Source organism: Eumetopias jubatus, unplaced genomic scaffold (assembly GCF_037043125.1).
Source record: "Eumetopias jubatus isolate StellerSeaLion01/CBP00866 unplaced genomic scaffold, mEumJub1_p1.0 scaffold_4, whole genome shotgun sequence".
Lineage (NCBI taxonomy): Eukaryota > Metazoa > Chordata > Mammalia > Carnivora > Otariidae > Eumetopias > Eumetopias jubatus.
Window position 1 is genome coordinate 64,281,784 of NW_028274810.1, and position 22,830 is coordinate 64,304,613.

Below are 22,830 nucleotides of genomic sequence, written 5' to 3' on the forward strand. Positions count from 1 at the left end.
CAGGGTCCTGGGATTGAGCCCCACATTGGGCTCTCTGCTCAGCGGGAGGCCTGCTTCTCCCTCTGCCTGCCACTTCCCCTGCTTGTGCGCGCTCTCTCTCTCTGTCAAATAAATAAATAAAATCTTAAAAAAAAAAAAGAAATAGAAAGTAGACAGTGAACTACAAAGAAAAAAGGAAGTTACTCCTAACTACACCACTCAGTAATACCCACTGTTTACCATTTTAGAGTATTTTTCCAGACTTTTCTCTGTATATATGATAATTATATTCTTTACTAGAATGGAATCATACTATATTTACTGTTTATAACTTGCTCTTTTCACTACATTGTGTCTGGGACATCTGGTTATGTGCATTTAGCTGAGCGAGTGAGTGAATGAGGAAAGAACGGATGGCTAGTGAATGACTGAATGAGCGTCTGTCTTGTGTCACCGGACAAGTCAGGCTTTGTGAACTGTGCTCAGACTGCCTTCCCAGAGCAGGGATCCTCTGACTCTGTTCTGCCGCTGACTCCCCATCCTCTGTCCGTTGCCTCGGACCTCAGTTTCTCCATCTGCATGGGGCGGTCACAGGTGGTGATGGTCGGTCTTCAGCAGTGTCTGATCCTGACTCTGCATAGCCCTGGGAGGAGGGCGCCCTGTACGATCGTTACATCCCTATAATGCCGACAAATGCTGAATCCCAGAGAGCTTAGAGGGTTTCTGCCGATCACAGAGTTGGAGGGGAGTTACGACTTGAACTCAGGCCTGGGTGATTCCAGAGCACACTGTACCCCAGAATGAGCATGTAGGAGCAGAAAGAGTCTGCCTGAGAATCCAAGGGGACCAGAGCTGGGGCAGGGGGCCGGGGAAACCTTGTCAGCCCTGCCCTCTCTGGTCTGCCTCGATGTCCCAGTCTGTTACACAAGGGCCTCCAAAGGCCAGCCAGTCCTAACATGGAGTCTTGGGTTCCTACACAGCCTGGCCCAGCCACCCTGCCTTTACCCGAGGGCCAGAGTGGACCCAGAAAGGAATCTGGCCCAGGACCTGCCCCAGAGCCCAGAGCTTCTGCAGGGGAGCTTAGCCCTGATGCCTGAGGGAATTCCAGGCTAAGGGAACAGCATATGCAGAAGCTCCGAAAGTCTGGGAAGTTCCGAAAGCCCAAGTAGGCAGTGTAACTGGAGCCTAGAGAGGAAACAGGAGCTTGGGGAGCCAGTCACAGCTGGAAGGCCTGCAGATTCAGATGTTGGGAGTCTAGAAACACCAGGCCTAAGGGCCTTGGGTCATATGCTGAAGGCAGCAGGGAACAATCACTGGGTTTTGAGCAGTGGCATGGACAGGCTTGCCATCTAGGACTCTGTCTGACTGCAGGGTAAGTGTTGGATTTGGGGGCAGTGGCCAGGGTGGAGGGAGGGAGGGAGGGACCGGTGAGGAGAAAGGCTGCGTACCTGGCCCTTCCGTGGGGAGCGAGCAATTGGAAGGCCTCACGTGAGCCCTGGGCCCCCTGCCCCTCCCAGGCTCCCAACTTGATTGCCCCAGGACAGAGCTGCAGGCTCATCAGCCCTCAGTCGTTGGGCTGGGCCCAAGTGCAAGGCAGAGATTTATATCCTGTAAGTTACTGGTGCCCAAGTCATAGCTGCGCAGCTCAGCACAATGGCATCCTCCTTTTTCTCCTCCTGCATTTTAGAAGCCAAAGCTAAATGTTTTAATTTTGCATTATTCCTGACATAATGCTAATGAGTTCCAGGCGTCCCCCTGGGTCGGGCTCAACTCTGCAGGGCCAGGCTTCTGGGAGGGGCCCTGCTCCCCGGAACGCCCCTCCTGCCACCCCCTTGGTTCTTGGCCAAGTGCCTTGCAGCGCGTTTCTGCTTAAGGACCCCGTCCTGTTTTATCATACAGTCACGCTTTTTTTCAGTTTCCTTGGTCTTCTTTCGTGTGGTGACCAAGGAGGCCTTCCCCTTGTCTGAGGGACAGAAGGCTCCCCTGAGAGCCAGACAGCCCACCGGTCCCCTTCAGACCCCTGGGGCATCCCAGGCACAGGTGAGGGGTGGGACACCTCCCCCAGACTCTTCCAGAGTTTCCAGCCTGTGCCAGGCCTGAAGAGTGGAGGAATTGGGGTTTTAAGGGAAATCAACGATCTCGGGGAAGCTGAAAGACAGCTCGGTGGCTGTTACTGCTGGTATTGTTCTGTGCTGGCGACGTGGAACATTGGATTCTTTGCTTTTTGTCGTTTCTTTCCCACGGCCTAGTGTTCCCTAACCAATCTGCTTTTTGTTGAATGCAGTGTAAGAACAGGGCCAAGGGCTTTGGCATCAGCCACCCCTGCCTTCAGTCCCTTGACTCCATGGGCGCCCTGAGCCCAGGCTCTCTGGGACCCTCTGTCTCCTTTTCTATGAAAGACGATCATGTGGCACCTCGTGTCCAGGGTGGCCAGAAGGTCAAAGAAGGCAGTGCACAGAAAGGGTGCGTGGCTGACTTACTTATGTCCGGTTCCAACGTGAAGTCCACACGCTCCAGTGAGGGAGAAAGCAATGCAGTGTGGCCGTTTGCCGTGAGCTGCCTTCCCAGTCTGAGCGTCCGCATGCTGGCAATTCAAGAGTACTGCCGTCCTTTCTCTTGGTTGTGTCTAAGTTCCCGGGGGGGGGCTTACACTGAGCCAAAGGGTCCTCAAGGCTTTTCTCGAGCTGGCACCTGCCAAGCCTTCCAGCGTCCCGCCCCCTCTTTGACCAGAGTCTGCCTGTGTCCCATCCCCCCGAAAGGCTGCCTCAGGGCCTCCCCCACGGCGCTACGCTTGGTCCCTCCTGAGACATCCGGAGCCCTGCCCGTAGGGGGCCTGGTACCCGCCTGGGAAGAGCCCTGCTTCAGGTCACACAAGCTTAGCTGGGGGCGCTGACGGCACCCCCAGAGCGTGGCCCCAGGGGTGAAAGGGCAAAACTCAGAGCCTCCCCACTTTGAGGGACCACAACCATCTACACATGTCTTGCTTCTCCTCCAGTGTCCCGGGAGCGCTGTCTCAGGAGTGGAGACACAAGAAGCTTTGCTCTTTCTCCTGACAAAACCTCTCCTGGCCTCTACTAATTTGGGGTCTCCCCGCCCTGCCCCGCACTTCCCTCAAGGCTCAGTTGTTTGTTACTTGGGTTCTTTCATTCATTAACAGATATTTACGAAAGCCCACTCTGTGCCAGGCCCTGTGTTGGGCACTTTTAGATGGGTTTATGGCAGAAGGATCATTTGAAATATTAGCTGTGCATGAGTCATCTCTGTCTCCAGAGATCTTTCCATTTGGCCCTGGGGCCTGGGATGTTGAAACCCAAAAGCCAGAAGCTCATTCCTGTCTGCTCTGCTTTCTGTTATCTCCTCCCTGAAGCACCTGAGGAGAGGCATAATGCTATTCCACCCATTTGACAGATGAGAACTGAGGCCCAGCAGGTGCCCGGCTTCCAGCTGGATGTCACTGTGCACATTGGGGCAGCTGGGGCCAAGGAGAAGGGGTACTGGCAGCAGTCCCAGCTGTGGAGAGACCCCAGCGTAGGCCTCTGAGTCCAAGGCCTGCCTCTCACAGTGTTGCTGCGATGCTGGTGGGACCAGCGAAAAGAGGTGTTCTGAACACTGAGGCACTTGGCCACCAGAAAGGTTTGCTATGTCTCTTCTGAACTTCTCATCCCCTCTGGGGGTTGGATTTCATTTGGATTTTTTGTTTGTGTAATTTGTTTCTAATGGTAACTGACCTTCCTTCACCAACTCGAGTATGAGTGCAAGACGGTCCCCTTTCCTTCCGTCCACCAGGAATCCAGGCACTGGGTTGGATCGGTGGTGGGAGGGTGTGACATAGGCCCACTTGGCCCCATTCAGGGTGGCTAGCTGGGGGGTGGGGAGTGGCGATGGTGTTGAGGCAGGCCAGCCCAGCCTGTTGATAGCACTGGGCTTCAGGTAGCAGGTCCAACCCAATTTAGAGCTGGTAACTTTCAGAGCCATCTTGCACTGTCCAAGCAGCCCTGATGAACACAAAGTTGCCTGGCTTGGTTCCTGAACAGGGGGAGACAGGTCACCCCCCTCCTCCCTGGTAGGGTTCCTCCCCCAACCAACCTCCATGGTCCCTACTATCCATACCGGTGGTCTGGCCCAACCCTGCCCCTGCCCCTCACAGGCCTGGTTCTGAATGCTGCCCCCTCAAGGTGAGGGCCCAGAACCTCATAGGACATCCTGTCAGATCCAAATCCCAGGGGCACGCTGGGCAGGTCGCTCCCACCCACCCACGATGTTAGATGGGAACTTGGCATGTTGTACATTTATTTGTGATAATGCCCAGTGACCTGACGTGAGGTTTTCTTTCAGGAGATGGGGGGGATGTCTGGGGTCTCTTTCTTCCCCAAGCAGTCCTAGGACGCTGGGTATCACGCAGCTGCCACCTGTACGACCCTGGTGCACGTTCACCCCCTTGCCCCACCCGTCTGGACAGGCAGCCTTGGGGTGATTAAGCCCAGGGGAAGCAAGTGACTGGTCTAAGGTTGCATAGCAACCGGTGACAGAGCCAGGGCGGGCCTTGGGTCTTCAACCCTGATGTTTTCACATATGGACCCGTCCCTGCTGTTTCTGTTTGGAATTTGGAAGAGGAGCCAAAAGGGGGACTGACATTTACTGAGCACCGTCCTGTACCCAGTAGCAGGGGCATGCCGCACTGGTGTCTGTAACGGGCATCTGAGGCCGGGAGTGTCACCCCATTTTACCGTGGGAACACGGAGCCTCGCAGGGGCCAGGAGGAAGAGGAACCAGACCCAAGCCCCAACTCTGCTAGTGGTGGGGAGACATGGTGCCCAGGCCTGGGGGTGAGCTTATCTGGAGGGAGGGGATGCTGAAGCTGGTGGCTGGATAGGACCCTTTTGTTCACCGTGGGCCGTCTCCCTCCTCCTCCTGAAGCAGCACTGGCCAGTCTCGCCGCAGCTCGGGTAGTCACTGCCCCCAGCCACAGAGGGGTCTCCTCCTCCGCGAAGGGGACCGGGCGCTCCTGCTTGGCACTTGGCTGTGGAGATGGGGTGGGCTGCCGGGTGGCTCTCCCGCCTCTGCCTGCCTGCCCCTCCGCCCCGCCCCCCGGGGGCGAGTTCCTGGAGCCCCAGCTGGGCAGCCAGCACGGTTCCAGGGCATGTGCGGTGTCTGCACCAAGGGTGAGCGGTCAGAGGGGGGCAGTCCTGGTGTCGGCACCATGATGGCGGCCGGGCAGCCCTCGGTCCCTGGCACACGGAGGAGAGCAGAACCCAGGAGGATGAGGAAGGCCTGGGGAGAGGAGCGGACACGAGGCCTGAGCCAAGCCTTAGAAGACAGCGAGGACTAGAGAGGCACATGGAGGACGTAGACACAGGCCTGGAGGCTGGCAGGTGTGGCTTGTGGCTGAGCCGGGGAGGAGGAGGGAGCACTGGAGTAGAGGTCAGCACGGCCAGAGGCTGTCCTTGGCCTTGCCTTTGGGTTCTCTAAGGCCATGTGTGCCCTCCCCAAAGCCAAGCCCATCCCACGGCCGTGGGCAAGTCAGGGGTACCATGGGCCCCTGAGGGCTGCCTAGAGCCGTGGAGAGAGGTGTGTGAGCGTGTGACTGTCCCCGAGTCTGGCTGGTCGGGTGTTGCGATGGTGTGGGGGCACGTCCCTATCCACTGACCTGTTGCAGGCCATTTCTGGATACTGTCCTGGGTGAGGGTCTTCTCCCCGTGCACACACACACGGTTACGAGGCCGTGCGTGGGGCTATCTGCGTGCACTGTGCTGTGTGTGGGGCTGTCGGTCAGTGTGTCTGGGGCTGGGGAGTTTGTGTGTTTGAGCCTGTGGTGGGGTCTGGGGCCCGGGGGTCCTTGCGTATAAGTGTGAGCGTGTACGTGCTGGCTTCTGTCTCTGTGACTTGAGTCCTGTTGGTGTGAGCATGTGTTTAAATTGGTGCTGTGTGTTGTTGTCCTGGGCTTCTGTGTCTTTGACGCAGGGCTTGGTTGGGAGGGGAGGTGTCAGGCAGTGTGTGTGTGTGTGTGTGTGTGTGTGTGTGTGTGTGTGTCTGCGTCTCCGGGTCTGCGGCTGGGGGCTCGGTGCGTGTATGTGGCAGCCATCCCGTGCCATCCACTCACTGCTGGGCCCTGGCCCCTAGCAGAGCTGCTCTTTGCACCCCGGGGATGTCTAGCCTCCGCTCAGCACCAGGAGCTCCCCCCAGGGCCCACCTGTGTACTCAGTGAACAGACTCTATGCCCCTTTGCTCCTCTTCATTTGGGGGCTCCACACACCCCTGGAGGGGTGGCCTAGCTCCTTTGGCCCTTGCTCGCTGGGAAGAAGAACCTGCTTCTTGCCCAGTGACTTTCTGCTGGAGAGATCCCAGCCAGGAGTCTTCAGTGCAGTCTGGGTGAGGAAGGGACAAGGGGTCTGCTGCCCTCATCCAGCCTTGGAAATCTCCCAAGGGCAGGTACAACCTGACTGGCTCTGGGGGGTGGGGGGAAGGGAGGGCTGTGGTCCCTCTGGCCCATTCTCCCTTTGCCTTCTGCACTTCGCAGTGCCTCCCCGCCACACCCACCACCCCCCCGCCACACCCCCCCCCCCCAACACCAGCCTCTCTGGATGGTTATGAAGCCACAGAAAACTGAGCAGGTGCTCAGCAGGTGCTGAGCGGGTGTGAAGAGACCCCCACCCTGGCCTGGGATCTTGCTCATGGCTACCCAAGACACTAGTGTGGCCCGAGGCACGGAGTACGGGCACTGGAGGCAAACCCAAGCGCCATCCCTCAGGAGCTCTGGGAATCTGACACCTAGACTCCCTGGGCCTTGCTTCCTGCCTGTGTCGTGAGGGAGGGGTTGGTATACTGTCCTAATGGCACGAAGGAGATCATGTTTAGGAAGAGTTTGGCCCAGCCCCGGGTACAGGGTAAATGTGAGAGCGGCTGTTCTGTCATAGTCTCCCTCCTGCACACATCTGCCCGCTCCTTCATTGATGCAGACAGCATCGCAGGCCCGAAGCGGGACCGGACCCTCGTGGACTCCCAGAGCCGGGTCCAGGCTGCTACCCTCCGGCCTCACCTCCCAGGACTCTCTCCGTGTCTGTCCCTTCCCTTCTTGCCTGGACCCCCTGAGGACTGGCGAAACAGACTCTGAGGAGACTCCCATGGAAACCCCATAGGGGCTCAGAGTTCGGTAACCTCAGGGTGAGAGTCCCCCTGCCAGGGTACGGGGCAGGGGGGCCGGACCTCAGCTCCCGGCTGGCTGGCCTTTCGAGCTGGCCAAACACAGAATTATTTGACATCTTGGAGAAGGATCTGGCACCATACGTCCAAATCATTGTTATAAAGTAAGTTAAAAGTTTGCACAAAAATGAGAAGTTGATCCCCGAATGGCCTGCCAGACTGTTGTAACCCAATATATTTTACCCTTAAACCAGAAATGTGTTTGTTTAGAAGCAAGTCACTGGCAAATGCCAAAACTAGAGGCATTTCCTCCCCTGCCCCCACCCATGCCCTGTTTCCCCAAACCCCCTCCTTGCCCTTTGTGTCCAGAGTCTTAGCCAAAGCATGAGAAACTGGGCCCTCTCTGCTCTTTGGGCCACAACCGCCACAGGGAGGGAACTTGACATTTATTAGGCACCCACTGTGTGTGCCAGTTCCTCCACTAGGCTTATCCTTTTATTTACTTCTTGCCATCATTAGCAGTGGCCCCATTTTGGAGAGGAGAAAAAATGAGGGCCATGAGGGCACGTGATTTGCCCAAATTTGTGACTGTCGGTGGCGGAAGCCGGCACAGACCTGTCTGCACGATCTCATGGTCTGTGGCTTACAGCACATTGCCCCACACCTCACATGTGAAACAGCATTCTTGCTCTTTCCCCAGGGGCCCGAGGGAGAGAACAGTCCTGCTCAGCACCAGTGGTATGTCTGGCAGCTTGCTTCCCTCAATGGTCTCGCTTAGCCACTCTGCAGACGAAGGCAAGGCTCAGAGAGGGCACACTGCTGAGCCCAGCCCTGCTGGATTCTGACAGCTGACCCAGTGCCCTCCCCCTCCCCCAGCCAGAACTTGAAGGGTCCTTGGGCTCGGCCTGCAGAGGGAAATGGTGGGCCCTCCCCAGCTCCTGGGATGGCTCCCCTTGGTCTTTCATCTCCTGCCCTTGGTTCTGTGAGCAGCACACAGCCGTAATGGATTGCAGTGGACTTTTTTCAATTAATTCTGATTTTCCCCTGCCTGTTACTGTAAAACTCCAGATGGTCTGGGGCTTCACGGTTCCCGGGATATTTTCCCCCGTTATTTTAATTTTCTTTTGTAACACGCCCCACATGTGGAAACTGGGCCTTTCAAGACTGCACTCTGAGCATCAGCCGCAGCTCTTTCTTCTCTGCTGCGCCGCCTTGTTTTTCCTTTTTGTGTGGTGGCATCTCCTCTCTTGGAGGGGCCAGGAGGAAGGGCATCCTCCTCTCCCAGCCTCAGCTCTACATCCTGGGCTGGGACTGGACTTTGCCTAGAAATGGAACCCAGGATGTGGGCCCAGTTGGAAATTATTGGAATAGCTGCTGAGGGCATCCCCGTTTTTGGTGCTTTCCGTCGGGGTCCTGAGGCAGTGGCCAGAGTGGTTAGGGACACAGAGAGACAGATGGGCACAGCAGCCAGGCTCGAGATCAGATCCCAGCTCTGCCAGTCACTAGCTATGTGACCTGGAGCCAGGGGTGTCCCCTTGCTGCGCCTCAGGCTCCTCCTCTGCAGAATGGGGCTATCAGCAGAGCATGTTGTCGTGATTAGTGACACACCACATGAGACGCACACAGCAGCCTGCCCTTGGTAGGTGTCTGAGAGGGCGTCACCCTGCCACTTACATTCTGAATGCACTCCAGGGTTGTCTTAGGATATATTTTAATGTTCATGCATTTTATTTTATTTTTTTTAAGATTTTATTTATTCATGAGAGAGAGAGAGAGAGAGACAGAGGGAGAAGCAGGCTCCCAAGGAGCAGGGAGCCCGATGCGGGACTCGATCCCAGGACCCTGGGATCATGACCTGAGCCGAAGGCAGATGCTTAACCATCTGAGCCACCCAGGCACCCAATGTTCATGCATTTTAAAGTAAATAAGAAATATCTAACATCCATGCTTACATTTTTTTTTTCTAGACAGATGCCCCTACTGTTTCTTCTCCTCTCTTTGTGTCCCCCCCCGCCCCCCGTCCCCAGTCGCTACCCTCTCTGTTGCCCATGGCATGTGAGCCTTTGTTTCTGGCACAGAAACAAAGTTGTGTGTTTGGTTATTTGAGCTCGTGTGTTTCAGATTTACCCCAAATGAGACAGAATGCTGCACGCACCCTGGGTCTACAGACAGCACCCACCTGCTGTGTGCCCAGGTGTGCCCACGTGATGCCCCCATTTTTGGTGGAACTCCAACAAATGAACTCGCCCAAGGTCTGACTCCAGTGGGAAGGGTGGATTTGCATCCAGGCCACTCTGATGCTGAGACACAGCAGTGTGGAGGTGGGGGTCGGAGGGGGCAGGCACCACCAAGCCACCACCAGGGGCTGGAGCACAGCCGCCAGGATGCCATAATGAAGATCGGTACTTGCCGGGCACTAGGATACTGTGCAGGATTTAAGCAGGGAGGGACTCAGACCTGTAGGCTTGGGCTTACGTCTTCATTCTAGATACCAGATCTCGTGGGAGAGGAGGGGCAGGAGACCAGACAGCAGCTACTGCCGTCCCAGGGGGATCAATGCCGGGGGTGTGGGCCAGGGCAGCAGGGCAGCAGAGAAGAGAAGAGAGTGCACGGGACAGATGTTTAAGAAGTGGCATTTCCCTGGCTTTGTGGCTGGTTGGATACAGGGGCCGGGGGAGCGGGGAGGGAATGGGTTTCTGGCTCAGGCATCCAGGTGGAAGGTGGGAGATCAAGGGCTGGGGAGTCTAGCCAGCAGAAGTAGTCCAGGTCCCCCAAGTGAATAGCCTCGTGCCACCCCATTTGCTTGGCCACATCAACGGGTGCAAAGGGCTGTTTCTGTGGTGTTTTCTGGGGAAAAAAATCCCCAAACTCACCTGCTCCAGAATGAATCGCTACTCCATGGATTGGAATGAAGGGACCCCCCCCCCCCGCCACCAAATTCCCATTTCTACTTCCACCTCTCCTTCCCTGCTTCCCTTCATTCTGGCTTAGCAAATCCTTGGCTGTCTCCAGAACATTCACCACCCCTCCCAATCTCCCTGGGCTTCCCACCCTGTTTGTCCAAACCCTGCCTAGGCATCAAGTCCTGACTCAGAGCGAGAGGGCTTTAGTGAGCCCCCCCGCCTTCCCCAGCTGGACGCCACCTGAGATCAGCCCCTTCTGGGGGCTGAATACATTCTCTTTTGTTTGGACTTACGGTTCTTTTGTGGTCTTTTTGGCCCTGAAGTCCCAGCTCCCAGCACGCTGCCAGGCACACAGGGGCAGCTGAGTGAGGCAGGATATGAATCAGTGTGCACAGAGAGGACGGGCATGAATCCCAGAAGTGAGGAGGTAGAAGGGTGGCAGAGGCAGGACAAGTGATGGGGTGCCGGCAGCAGTGACGAGGGTGTGTGATAAGGTCAGGGGTAGGTGGATGGGGCACGTGGACGCCTTTCAGAATTGTGGGGTTTGTCTGGTCCTGCTGCCTTGTGTTGAAGATTGAGGAGGCAGTTCTTTCTATAAGCAGTGGCAGTTCTGACTGTGGCTTAGCCCTTCGGGACGAGTAGCAGCAATTCCCCCTCTGCCCCGCCTTGCAACAGGGTGGGGGGACATCCCGGAAGGTCTGCCATGAGAGGTTATACCCCTGAACATTGACAGCAGGGAGGAGGGGGGTCTGTCCAGGGCAAAATCTGCCCTAGAGCCTCAAGGGACTGGAGTGTTGGGGGCAGGGGAGTGTCAGGAAGGCCTGTGTGCATACCCCCCCTGGGGTGCAGACCCCATGGAAGCATCATTACACCTTTGGGTCACGGTGGCATTGCCTTAGGGCCCATCCTCCAGCCCCCTCAGGGAAACCAAGGCCCAAAGCCAGGGATGTGCCTGTTGGCTTTATTTCTGCTGCAACACCTATGTCTCCACTCTGGCAGCATATCTAACCCCACAACACAACAGTGAGGGGCACCACTCCGTGCTGCCCTCCCAGCCCCCACATAGCCAATGCGTGGGGCCCCATCAGGCCATTCCCACCCCAAGAGACTGCCTCATTTTCATCAGAGGCTATTTCTGGCGCCCAAGTGGTGCCCCATGGGGTTGACATTGGAAAGGGTTTTAGAGCCAGACCAATGGCAAGCCTGTCAACCAGGGCCCTCTGGTCTTTACTGCTGGGGTCAGTAAAAACCTGACCTACACCGGTGTCTTTTCTGAGGGCAAGATAGGAATCAATCACCACCATGGTGACAGCGATAACAGTGACAGAATGTGTCCTGTGTGCCGTGCAGATATGCACCTTGCCTTGCCCTCACATCACACCAACTCCCTGAGCTGCTTTCTGTCTTCATGTTACAGAGAAAGAAACTGAGGCACAGAGAGGGGCACTGACTTGCCAAGGTCACAGGGCTGTCTGCTTTCCAAGTCTGGACCCTTAACCCCAGGTCGTGCCACACCAGACCCCTGAAGGCCTCGAATGCTAGGGGGGTTGGCTGGATGTCGGAAGGCATGATGAGCTCTGGAGAGTCTCGAGTGGGGTGACCCCGGGGACAGCACAGGCCCAGAGGAGCGTGCCATCCTCCTGGCTCTGCCTCTGTTGGCCATCTGTGCGGTGGGTGGATGGGGAGGACCTGGTGAACCTTGGCAGCAGCCGTGAGCAGGGCCCACACCCTCAAGGTCCCTGGTGTGTCCGGGTGCTGGCCTGCTGGGGGTGTTGCTCGGCAGTGGTCCCTGCAACGTCTTCACCCCAGAGCAGTCCTGATCGGGCAGCACCCCTTCTCCACCTGCCGCTACCTCTGGTTCTACCTTGGGGGATGGGCATCCCATCAGGGCACCCTCAACCGCTGCTTGTTGCACCCTAGCCTATGACTCTGCTCTGGGAGGTTCTAGGGGCATAGGGGTAGGACATGGGCATGGCACAGACCTAGGGCACAGGTATTGGCCTGTACTTAGATGAACGCTGCAGGGAAGAGGGTGCACTCACAAGGGCATATGCACCCCCAGGCCTGGGAATTTCTGTTCTCACCCCCGTTGGATCAGGTCTCTAACCCAGCCTTTGTCCCATGAATGAGAAGCCAGCCCTGCCCTCAAGGAGCTCCCAGACCCTCAGCCTAGAGGCCTGGCGAGAAGGCAGTAGGTGTGCAGCAACAAGTCTTCTAACCCACAGGCTCAGGGTGTGACCAGGGAGGGGCCGCGGAGGCTGGGAAGGCTTCTCGTAGGAGGCCGTGCTTGAACACCACGAGCAGATGAGTAGACATCTGCAAAATGAGTGAAGGAGGGAAAGGCAGCGTTCATCTAAGTACTCCCCACACAGGATTTCCTCCTGGTTTTGATGCATGGAAAAGGCACCTCGTCTGGGAGCAGAGGCGGGACAGTCTCTAAAACCCAGCTGCAGGCTGCCTGCCTTGGATCAGCCCCAGCAGAGCATGGCCTGCAGTTGTGGCCGGGCCTTCAAGGGAGAGACGTGGAGGGAGCTCACCCCAGACCAGTCATTGTCCCCGAGTCCCTGTCCTCAGGTCTGTCCTAAGCTGGGGGATGAAATTCATGGCTTGGGCACAGGAGCTGGTTCCTCTGGTCTCTTCCTCCCCAAGGGTCACCTCCCCCTGCCCACCTGCCCTGGGAAGGCAGCGGACAGAGCAGAACCACCTGGGCTTTGGCGTCAGAGGTGGCCTGCGTCCTGTCTTTGCCGTGTCACTGCCCTGTGATCACCACACGAAGCCTCTATCTCTGAGGCGGGAACTTGGAGGCCGCACACTTCGGAGCTGTGGTGTGGTGAACACTGTGCCCCACGTCTGCATGGACGGAGCAGGGTCGGGTCTGCGCGGGGTCCTCCTCCCAGCCCATGGTGTGCCCCACAGGACCCGCCGGACAGTGAGGAGAAACAGAGAGGAGCGGCCGGCCACACGAGGGGCCTGGGAATGTGCCACGGGGCAGCATTCGAGCTGGACTTTGAAGGCTGAGGGCAGATTGGATGGATGGTTATAAGAGAGAGGATGTCCCTGGCTGAGCGACTGACAGAGCAGGGGCTTGCAGGGGCCTGGTGGGCTCGTGCTGCTGCAAGGGTGTGAGCGGGAGTCGGGAGGGGCGGCACTTCAGGCAGAGCCCCGGGGGCCCATTTCTACGTCAGAGACTCCTCAGGTCGTCGTGTAGGGGGGAGTGCGGGAGGAGTGAGAAGCCCGAGGGTTCTGGGGAGAGCAGACGGTAGGGTACTCGGCAGGGGCTGTGGGACGGGGACGGGGCAGCCTGGGCCGCAGGAGGAGGTGCTGCGTCGGGTGCTCCGTCCATCCCTCCCCGACGAGGGGTTGTGGCCATGTCTGTGCTGCACCTGCTGCCTGCCCACCGCCCGGCACGGGGCCTGGCACACGGTGGGCCCTGGACAGACGGCCAGATGATACATCAAAGACACTGAGTTTTACAAATTGGTGGTTATTCTGACAGCAATCCGGCACTGATGCGTGCTCCAGATGGACAGAGCCCCTTCACGGTCAGCATCCCCCCACCTGGAGTCCTCCTATCGGCCCTGAGTGGTGGTCACACAGTCTTAAGTTTGTAGGCGAAGAAATAAGAGGTCAAGGGCACTGCCCAAAGCCTCACTCACATCCAGGCCTCAGGTTCCAAATATAGGGCCGTTTCCACCTGCTCTCCTGTCCCTTCAGGGCAGCACATCATTTCCACATGCCACTGGGGATCTTTCCAGATCCAGAGATGGAAAGGCCACTTTCTTCTCTAGCCCCAGGGGCCACTTCTAAGTCAGGGGAATATTTTTTTCAGCACCCTCCCCAGGGTTTCCCAGAGAGAGTCTGGGTCCCGATCACTTCATGGAGAGCTGAAGTGGGGCACCTGGAGGCCTGGGCAGGACTGGGGGGCAGAGGATGCTGGGGCTGTTTCCAGGCTGAGTAGTGGGTCCTCTGGGGGCTGCAGAGCACCCCTCACCAGCCTCTCCCGCAGTTTGAAGGCTGCAGCAAGGCCTTCTCGCGGCTGGAGAACCTCAAGATCCACCTGCGGAGCCACACGGGCGAGAAGCCATACCTGTGCCAGCACCCAGGCTGTCAGAAGGCCTTCAGCAACTCCAGCGACCGTGCCAAGCACCAGCGCACCCACCTTGACACGGTAGGCCCAAGGGCAGAGGCCGAGGGGTAAGGGGTGGGAGGTGTGCACACTCCCTCACTTGTGTGATGCAGGCAAGCAGCCAGGGCCCACGCAGAAACGTGCCTTCGTCCTGAGCCCTGGACCTTCTGGGTGGGATGACAGTATGCAGGGAGAGGGAAGGCCTGTTATTATAGGATGTTTATCCGATAGATAGGAGCAATTGTCCGTCTCCCGGTCATGACAAATGTCTCTCAACTTTGCCCAAAAGCCTGGCGAAGAGAAAGTTGAGAACCACTGCTTCAGCCCGCGGCTACTGGCCTGGGCACCAGGGTCCAGGCATATCCCCATGGAGAGAGCGGGCTCCGCCTCCTGCATCCTCTGCCCAGACCCTGCTCTTCCCATCCTCCCCCCCACCCCCGCCCCCCCGCCATGGAGACAGGCCAGAACCTCTCCAGGGCTGTACTTTATCCCCTGAGCATGGTGGGTGAGGGTTTGAGGTGAGCAGGGCCTCAGACTCTAGATCTGGGCCCCAGACACCTGTGTGTCCACCCCATTTCCCTCGTTTGGGCCTAACGGCATGATAACCTGCAACTTTATCACAGCGTCGGTCCCAGCATTCTGTCGCGTGCATCCAGACCTCAGCGGTTAACGGAGCACTTTATAAAACGTCGTCTCCCCCTGACCCTGCCCGTCAGGGGTCGCTGACCCTTCTGACAAGATGAGGGAAGCAGGGTTCCAGGAGGTTCAGTGCCTGCTCAGCGGGGAGGTGGCGGAGCCGACTCGGAGCTGGGCCTTACACCCGTCTAACAGGGCCCGTGAGAGGAGGTACATGCAGCCTGGGAGGACCCCGCCCCCGGTACAGCAGGAGACAGGTCTGCATCCAGAGCATCTGTCTGGGCCCCCTGCCTGTCTCTCGGCTCTTTGGACAAATGTTTGGGGAACTCTGCTGGTGGGGGCCTGGGAGACCTGAGTGACCATCTGGCTCAGCCGGTCTAGGAGACAGATACACCGATGAGGAAACAGGCCCACAGGGGTGACTAACAACAGTGGTCAGAGCTGGAGGCCCTCTGGTCCAAGCCCTTTACTTGGATTGGAATAAGCTGGGAAAGCCAAGACCCAAAATGATGGCTGGTGGGGGAGGAGGGGGCAGAAAACATAGAGAAGTCACGCTGTGGGTGCAGGTTAGTCCCTCGGCAGGATGTTCTATACGTTTCCTTCACAACCAGTATCCCATACACTCTTCCCCAGTTTAATGTTGGCAACAACCCATAAGGTAAGGGCCATGATCCTCATTTTGCAAAGAAACTGAGACTCTGATGACGTCACTGACTGTCACACAGCTGGTACGTGGCAAGGTCCAGGGGCCGGTGTATCAGCCCCCTGGAAAGGTGGAGCTGAGTACAGGGGACAGGGTAGGAAGGAAGAGCCCTGTTCCCAGCTGAACCCAACCCTTTTCTCCACCCTTCCCCCTCTCAGGCTTCACTGTCACAGGCTGTGTTGGGGACACGAAGTGAAGAGGCAGTCTCACCAACCCCTGCCTTCATTACGTTCTCACAAGCCCAGGCTTTGGGGCCCTTGGCCCCTACCCAGGCCCTGAGGGGCACAGTCTGTGCCCAAGCCCCCTAGTTATGTCTCCCAGAGACCACAGGACAGCACCAACAGCACCAGGGCCTCCTCACACCCAACCCCCAGCCTGAGCAATGTCTCTCCAGGCCTCTCAGGGTCACCTACTCTGACTTGCCCCCTTCTTCCCTCCCTCCTTGCTGCATTTCCTGGACCCAGCCCCAAAGCAACAGGCCTCTGTCCCCCACTTGGTATGTGAACAGAGCTGTGAGGCCTAGGTCAGGTCAGGCCCAAAATGAGCCCACAGGGTTATGTCAGGCCTTCGTCTCCCCGAAGGTCCTGGTGAAGCCCGCTGCGAGTACAACCACCAAGCCCAGCCCCCACTTGTGCCCATCTGCATGGGAATAGCCCTGGCGATCCTGCACAGCTAGGTTGCCTTCCCAGCCCCCAGAGGCCAGTGGGTCAGCCCATGTGGGCTGGGCCTTGTTTTCCAGAAGGGACCCGGTCATGTTCCCAGCTCCCCTCTGGCGCCAGAGAATGTGGGATTCTCCCCATGGGCAGGCAAGTGGCAGAACAGACTAGAGAGAGCCAGCCAGGTTTTAACTCTGGCCCTCCACCTGGGCCCAGAGCTCCAAGGAATGTCACCTAGCCTCTCTGGGCCTCAGTTGCCTCCAACACCTACGTCATGGGGGAGACATGGGGAAATCAACTCAAACGATGCAAGTACAGGCCTGACACGTGGTCCACACGGCAACTGCGAGTCCTTCCTTTCCCTCCTCTGACTCGCTGACTGAATGCTCACCAAACCCTGCCATGTCCCCAGGCACTCTGAGTCCTGGCTGCCCCTGCCCCGGGGGTGATCATCTCTCCTGCGCCCAGGCCAGGGGAGGCCTCCTCACAGAATGTCACTGACACGCTCTTGCTGTGAGACCTTGGGCAAAGCGTCAGCCTCTCTTTCCTCCTCTGTGCTTCTCCCACAGTGGGTGTGAGGCTGGACGGGCTGCCCAGTGAAGACCTGGGGGGCCCTGTGGGCCGTGGCCCAGCGTCCTTGTTACTAATGAGGCTCCGGAGCCGGGGCAGTGACTCCTGCCTGGTACAGCCCCAGGGTTGCCTGAGGGCTCACAGGGGAGCGGGGCCGGAGGAATGCTCGGCACACGTCAGGCCCTGGAAAAACAAACACGGAGCTGGGCCTTGCGCCCTTTCCCGGCGAGTGTGCCTGCACACTCGGAGCTCTGTGTGTTTGCCTTTTGGCAGGAGTGTGTGGATTTGGATCAGCGTCCCCGAGGGACAGGGACAGGGCCTGGGGCAGGACAGGCCGGGGCCCACGAAAGAGAATGTGTATGTGTACATATGTGCGTGTGTTGGGGTGGGAGCAGACCCCTAGAAGTGTGTGTGTGTGTGTGTGTGTGTGTGTGTGTACACGCCTGTGTCTCACGCGGCTGGGAGGGGCAGGTCTGAGGTGTGCCCTCCATCCTCCTGCCCCACACCTTCCTTCCAGCGAGGCAAGCCGCTCACTTCTCTGTCTCTTTCTTTTTGCTCTCCTCCGTTTCTTTAACCTGGCAACTGTCCGTGGCAGCACCAAGGTATGGTCGTCTCTTTCTGCTTCTCCCTCCCCACGAGGTCCCTGGGTCTGTGGTTGGACTGGCCTCTCCTCAGGCCAGCAGGGACAGAGCTGCCTTGAGGTCGGGGAGGGGTGGGGGGACAGTTCCACTGGCTGTGTCTGACACGGACATGGCTGTCCCTGGCACTGAATCTGAGAGGGGCCACCTTCTCCCAACACCCTCCAGTCCCCTGCAGTTGCTGGAGGCCAGAGGGTCTGGAGAAATCAGAACCATTAGGTATATTAGGGATGGATGGTTTCAAGCCCCAGTAGCAGCTGGAACCCCAAGCATGGTCCTGCGGGAGCCCCTGTGGGAGAGCTCAGAATTCAGTTAGAGCCTCTCCCTGAGACAGTCCCTGGGACCTGAGATGAATCAGAAGGGACCATCCCCCGAGGAAATGCACTACCTGGTAGAGAAGGACATTGAACAAACCCGCAGTGCTGGGTGCTCAGTGCTGCCCGGGGGAGGGTCGGGGCGGAGGTGGGAAGAAGATTCCCGAAGGGCTGGGCAGATGGGCGCACAGGGACGGGGCAGGAGGAGGGGTGAGAACTTCGGCTCACCCAAGTCCCAGACGACCCTCAGTGCTGGGAGGTGGGCCGTGTCAGAAGGCACGAGGGAGCCATGGAGGGGGTTTCAAAGGTGAGAGCATGGCCAGGGGCCCTCTGGCGGTGGTGGGAGGGGAGACTGGGGCCCAGAGAGCAGCATGAGGCCCAGACAGCGACAGGGGAGGCGGTAAAGGGTACGGACTGGCTCTAGATGAGCAATGGCGGGGGGAGGGGGGCGGCAAGGGGAAGGTGCACAAAGGGCACAGACCTCCAGCTTCCCCAGGCCTTTGTCTGAGATCCGGCTCCCTCCCGGCCTCCTGTGATCCTCAGACTGAGGATCTGGGTTTCTTATGGACCAGAGAGCAATCTGGGGTCTCGGGACCCACTGCAAGGTATGGTTAGTCACTCCCAGCCTGGGGCCCTGCCGTACTCCAGCTTGGCCCTGTGCTGTCCCCTCTCTTGCCCCTCCTTAGGGCCACCTCACCGTACTCCTTGTCCACTCGTGCCTTCTCTGCAGCTGTGGGCTCAAAGGGTGTCCTTTCCTCAGGGCCAGTGTCAGAGCTGGGAGAATCCTTAGAATTAAGGTGGCTCCATTTTGCAAGGGGGAAACGTGAGACTCAGAGATGGGGCGACTTATCTGAGTCCCAGCATGAGGGTAGAATAGAGACACAACCCCTCCTTCACTCTGAGGCCCATGGGCAGCGCTGGCTGAGGCCGACCCCTCCTGGCTGCGGACACTGGGGCGGGACCAGGTGTGAGCCTGTAGCCTACCCCCTCCCCGCTGTGGGTCACACAGTGTGACCGCGGACTGACAGATGGCCCCTGCCTCACCCCGCCTCTGCCCCTCTGATGTTACAGAAGCCCTATGCCTGTCAGATCCCCGGCTGCTCCAAGCGCTACACGGACCCCAGCTCCCTCCGCAAGCACGTGAAGGCCCATTCAGCCAAAGAGCAGCAGGTGCATAAGAAGGTAAGACAGTCTCCATTCCAGGCCCACCTCTGTCGGTGACCCCTGGCCTCGCAGACACCTGTCCGGCAACAAGCCAGGTGCCCACACTCTTGCCTCCATTCACCCTTCTGCACACCCGAGGATGCTGCTGTGCATCACCCGTGACCTGCCTCCCACCTGAGTTCACTTCCTCACCTCCAGCCGGCCAGACATCCGTCCACCCACAGACCACCCACCAGCCTCTCTGTCGTCCATCTGCCCCCTCGCCCTGGCTTGCTTAGTGAACATTTGATGGCAGGCCCTGTGTAGGCATCGAGGATGCAAAAATGGAAAACCATGGTGCCCTCCTCCAGTGGGGACCTGGCAGGGAGAGACAGACCTAAAGAGATCATTCGGTAGAATAAAATAAAGACGACAACAGAGGTCTGCAGAGACTAGTCAGGGGCACAGAGAAGGGGGCCTTAGCCTGTCGGGGTGGGAGCGCAGTTGTGTGTGCTCTGGAACCAGCCTGCCTTGGGCACAGCTCTGGGCCCCTTTGTTCTTCATGCTCCTCAGCTGTCCGATGGGGGCAACAGAGGACTTGCTTTAGAGCATTGTCATGAGGATTATGTGAGTAAATATACATCAAGGGTGTAGAACAGTACTTGGTCCAAAGTAAGGGCCCAGAATAGAAGTTGGTGCATGTTGTCATGAAATCTGGAAGGGGTAAGCGTTGGGCAGGCGAAGCCCCTAAGGAGAGTGTGCCCCAGGGAGTGACTGAAGCTGAAACAGCGGGCACCCTGCCTGCCTTGAGGCCAAGCAGCCCCTGGCAGGGGCAGGTATAACAGGCCCAAAGCTCTACCGAGGAGTTTGGGCTGTCCTAAGGATGGTGGGTACCACTGGGGGGCGGGGGGTGGGTCTTAAGCAGAGAATGTCATCTTGAAAGATGGCGCGTGAGGCTGTGTGGAGAATGCGTTGGGCCGGTTGGAGGGAATCCTGAGGCAGGGGGGCCACGGCTGAGGAGCGGGAGAGGTAGTGGGGGCTGGCCAAGGGGGGAGAAGGGGGGTGCCAGAGGAGCCGCAGAGGTGGACTCTGGGGGGCAGGATGGTGGCGGCCCCCTCGACCAGGACCGAGGATCTAAGAAAGAAGCAGGCTTGCAGGAGAAAGCAGTGAGCTCTGTTTTGGACAAGGAGTGTGGGCACCGCAGAGGGACCCAGTGCAGTGGGGGGATGGGACTGCTCCTCGGGGCCCAGCCCACCTCTGGGCTCAGCCCACACCTCCAGAAGAGCACCAGGGCCATGGGAGACAGGTACTTGAGTGCAACGGAGGGTGGGGGTGGGGATGAAGAGAAACACCTGGGCCAGTCCGGGGAGAGCCGCGTGACGGTGGAGGGTAGAGCAGGGAGCGCTTCTTAGTTTGCTCTGCAAGATTTACGCAGTACCTGCTGTTTTCCAAGCACTGTTTTCAGAACTGTGGCTAGAGCTGTAAGTAAAGCAGAGAAAGGCAGAGAGGCTGGAGAAAGTGGCCTGCTTCAGTCGCGTGGGCTGGGGGTGCACAGAGCTGGGCCTGGGACAAGCAGGCCTCCGCTGGAAAGACACTGGGGTCGAGGGGCAGCCAGGCTTGAGGCTTCAGTCTTCATCCTGCAGGCAGTAGGGAGCCCCTGGGAGCAGGAGAGCAGAAAAGGGACACGGTCAAAGGGTGCACCTGAGCTGGCCAGTGAAAACACCCCGTCTGTCCTCACTCCCGACGAGGGAGGGACGAGCTGAACCCAGTGCAGAGTCATGCAGCGCAGGAGTGACAGAGCCAGGGTCCCACCCCAGACCGGCCTGTCCCCAGGGCCTGAGCTCTCGCCACTGCTCTCAGGTTGAAGGGCCTGAGCAGGGAAGGGGAATGGCTCAGGCTCCATGCCAAGGAGGCTTCTATCCCGAGCAGACTGGTGCCCGAGGACCAGAATCCCGCCCCGGTTTTCCCAGGCCCTGTGCTTGGCTCGCACTGATCCCCAGGGACCTGAGGCCGCAGATCTGCAAACTTCCCAACCATAAGCATCCATTAGGAGCCATCGGGGATGATGTATCTTTCTGGGTAAAGCGACCCTTGTATTATGACAGCTCCTTGGCAGCCCTGCTACGTTTCAGAGAGAATTAGAAATGCTTTTCTTCCTTAATTCTCCTCTCCTGCTGCTCCTAATCCGATCGACATTGCGGTCGGCAAGAACATGCCTTGACCTTCTTTTGCCAGAAACTGAATTTACATGGAAAGCAGCTGCTGGGGCAGGGAGCTGAGGGTCTGTCGGGAGGCTGGGCATGCCATCCCCAAGCCTGGGTGCTGGCCCTCTGGCCTGGGAGGGTGGGAAAAGCCTGGGTGCTGACTCTCAGCTGCTGTGTAACATGGAACAAGGCTCTCGCCTTCTCTGGGCCGGTTTTGTCCTAGGTAAAACGGGAGTCTGGACAGGTCACTCTTTGGCGCTCTGATAGTCAGGCTTTGGGATTTCCCTGGGAGAGGGGGCCCTCCCCATCCAGGTGCAGGCGTGCCTCATCACCCCACGTCCCAAGGGCCTCAACCAGCCATGCCCTGTCTCCATCTGGCCTGTCTGGGGAGGTGAAGAATTTTGGGGATATGGAGCTCAAGTCTGCCTTTAAGACAGCTGAGGGTTATTGGCCAAAGATTTGCCAGCCCAGGCTTGCTCTCAGCCAATGACCTCAAGTCCATATATAGATCCAGCGTGCCCACTGTCACATGACCGTGTGGGACTCAGCCAGCTGGGGTCAGCCAGTACCTTCAACAAGCTCATTCGTACCTGTTCCCCCCCTTACTCCACACAGCAGCCTGAGGTGGGGGGCGATTGTCATTGCTTGTTACAGGCCGGGGAGGGCCAGAGAGGTTGAGTTACTTGTCCAGTGTCACACAGGGAGTGAGAAGAGATGGGTTGGAATTTGAACCCAGGTCTTCTCTCTCTAGCCCTAGACTGTTTCCACTATGCCTGTGTCAGGAAGAAAGAAGGAGTGGGAGAAAGGGGGAAGGAAGGAAAGACACTTCCTGTGTACCCCCTGTATGTTACTTTACCCACATGAGTTCACTGTGGCAGCCACGAGAATGGGCCACACAGTGGCTACTTGGGGGAGGCCCCAGTTGCTGTACTTGGACGCCTATCTGGGCCCGTGCATGGGAGGCTGTGCCTCCTGCAGGCTACTCCAGCCAAGAACTGAGTGTGGCAGGCCCTGCTGGGGTACTGAGACAAGACCCCTGCCCAGGAGATACGGGAACCCCTGTCCTCCCAACACAGCACAGCCCCCTGAGGACTCCTAGTCTAGGATGCTTCCACCAACTTCCTTCCCTCCCTCCTTCACTCTGGGTCAGACTTGTAACTCCCGCTGACGGCTCTCCCAGCCTGCCCAGCTCTGGTTTTCTCTCGTGCACACACTTCCCCTGTTAAAATCTTTGCCTGTTCACTCTTACGTTAGCATCTGCCTCTCAGCCCTGAACTAACCCAGTGTATACAACTAGCTCCATTTTACAGATGGGGAAGCTGAGGTGCAGTGAGATGAAGGGTCTTACTCTGGAGCCACCATCCTTCCTGCCCTGTCCCCTAAACAGAGGGTTGCCGGTGGGCAGGTGGTCTCGCACAGACACCCTCTCTCCCTCTGCTTGCTCCTCAGCTGCACGCAGGCCCTGACCCCGAGGCCGACGTCCTGACCGAGTGTTTGGCCCTGCAGCAGCTCCATGGGTCCACACAGCTGGCCGCCAGCGACAGGAAGGGGGGCCGCACCCTGGGCCAGGAGCTGCTCCCAGGTACGCGTGCAGGGAGGCAGGGCCAGGGGCACGGCCCTGCAGGAAGACAGCGATGCTCTGTGGGCTCCCAGGGGCCACATGGGCACCCACTCCTCTGGCATACATTCCTTCACCCTCTTCTGTGGCTCCATTGCCCACAGGAGGAAGCCCAGGCTCCTTTCAGCCTGGTCTTCGAGGCCTCACGGGGCCAGGCCCACCCCAACCTTGGCATATCAAACCCAGTTCCCTGAACATCT

General features: G+C 58.3%; 1 protein-coding gene across 1 annotated transcript in view; it reads left to right on the plus strand.

Annotated features, from left to right (window-relative positions):
• Positions 1-22,830, plus strand: part of GLIS1 (GLIS family zinc finger 1) — a 220,820-nt gene that overhangs the window by 184,953 nt on the left and 13,037 nt on the right. Inside the window, exons 4-6 of the mRNA XM_028106841.2 lie at positions 14,029-14,190; positions 18,737-18,847; positions 22,462-22,594. Of these exons, the coding sequence (XP_027962642.2) occupies positions 14,029-14,190; positions 18,737-18,847; positions 22,462-22,594 (406 nt within the window). The remainder of the gene's footprint in view (positions 1-14,028; positions 14,191-18,736; positions 18,848-22,461; positions 22,595-22,830) is intronic.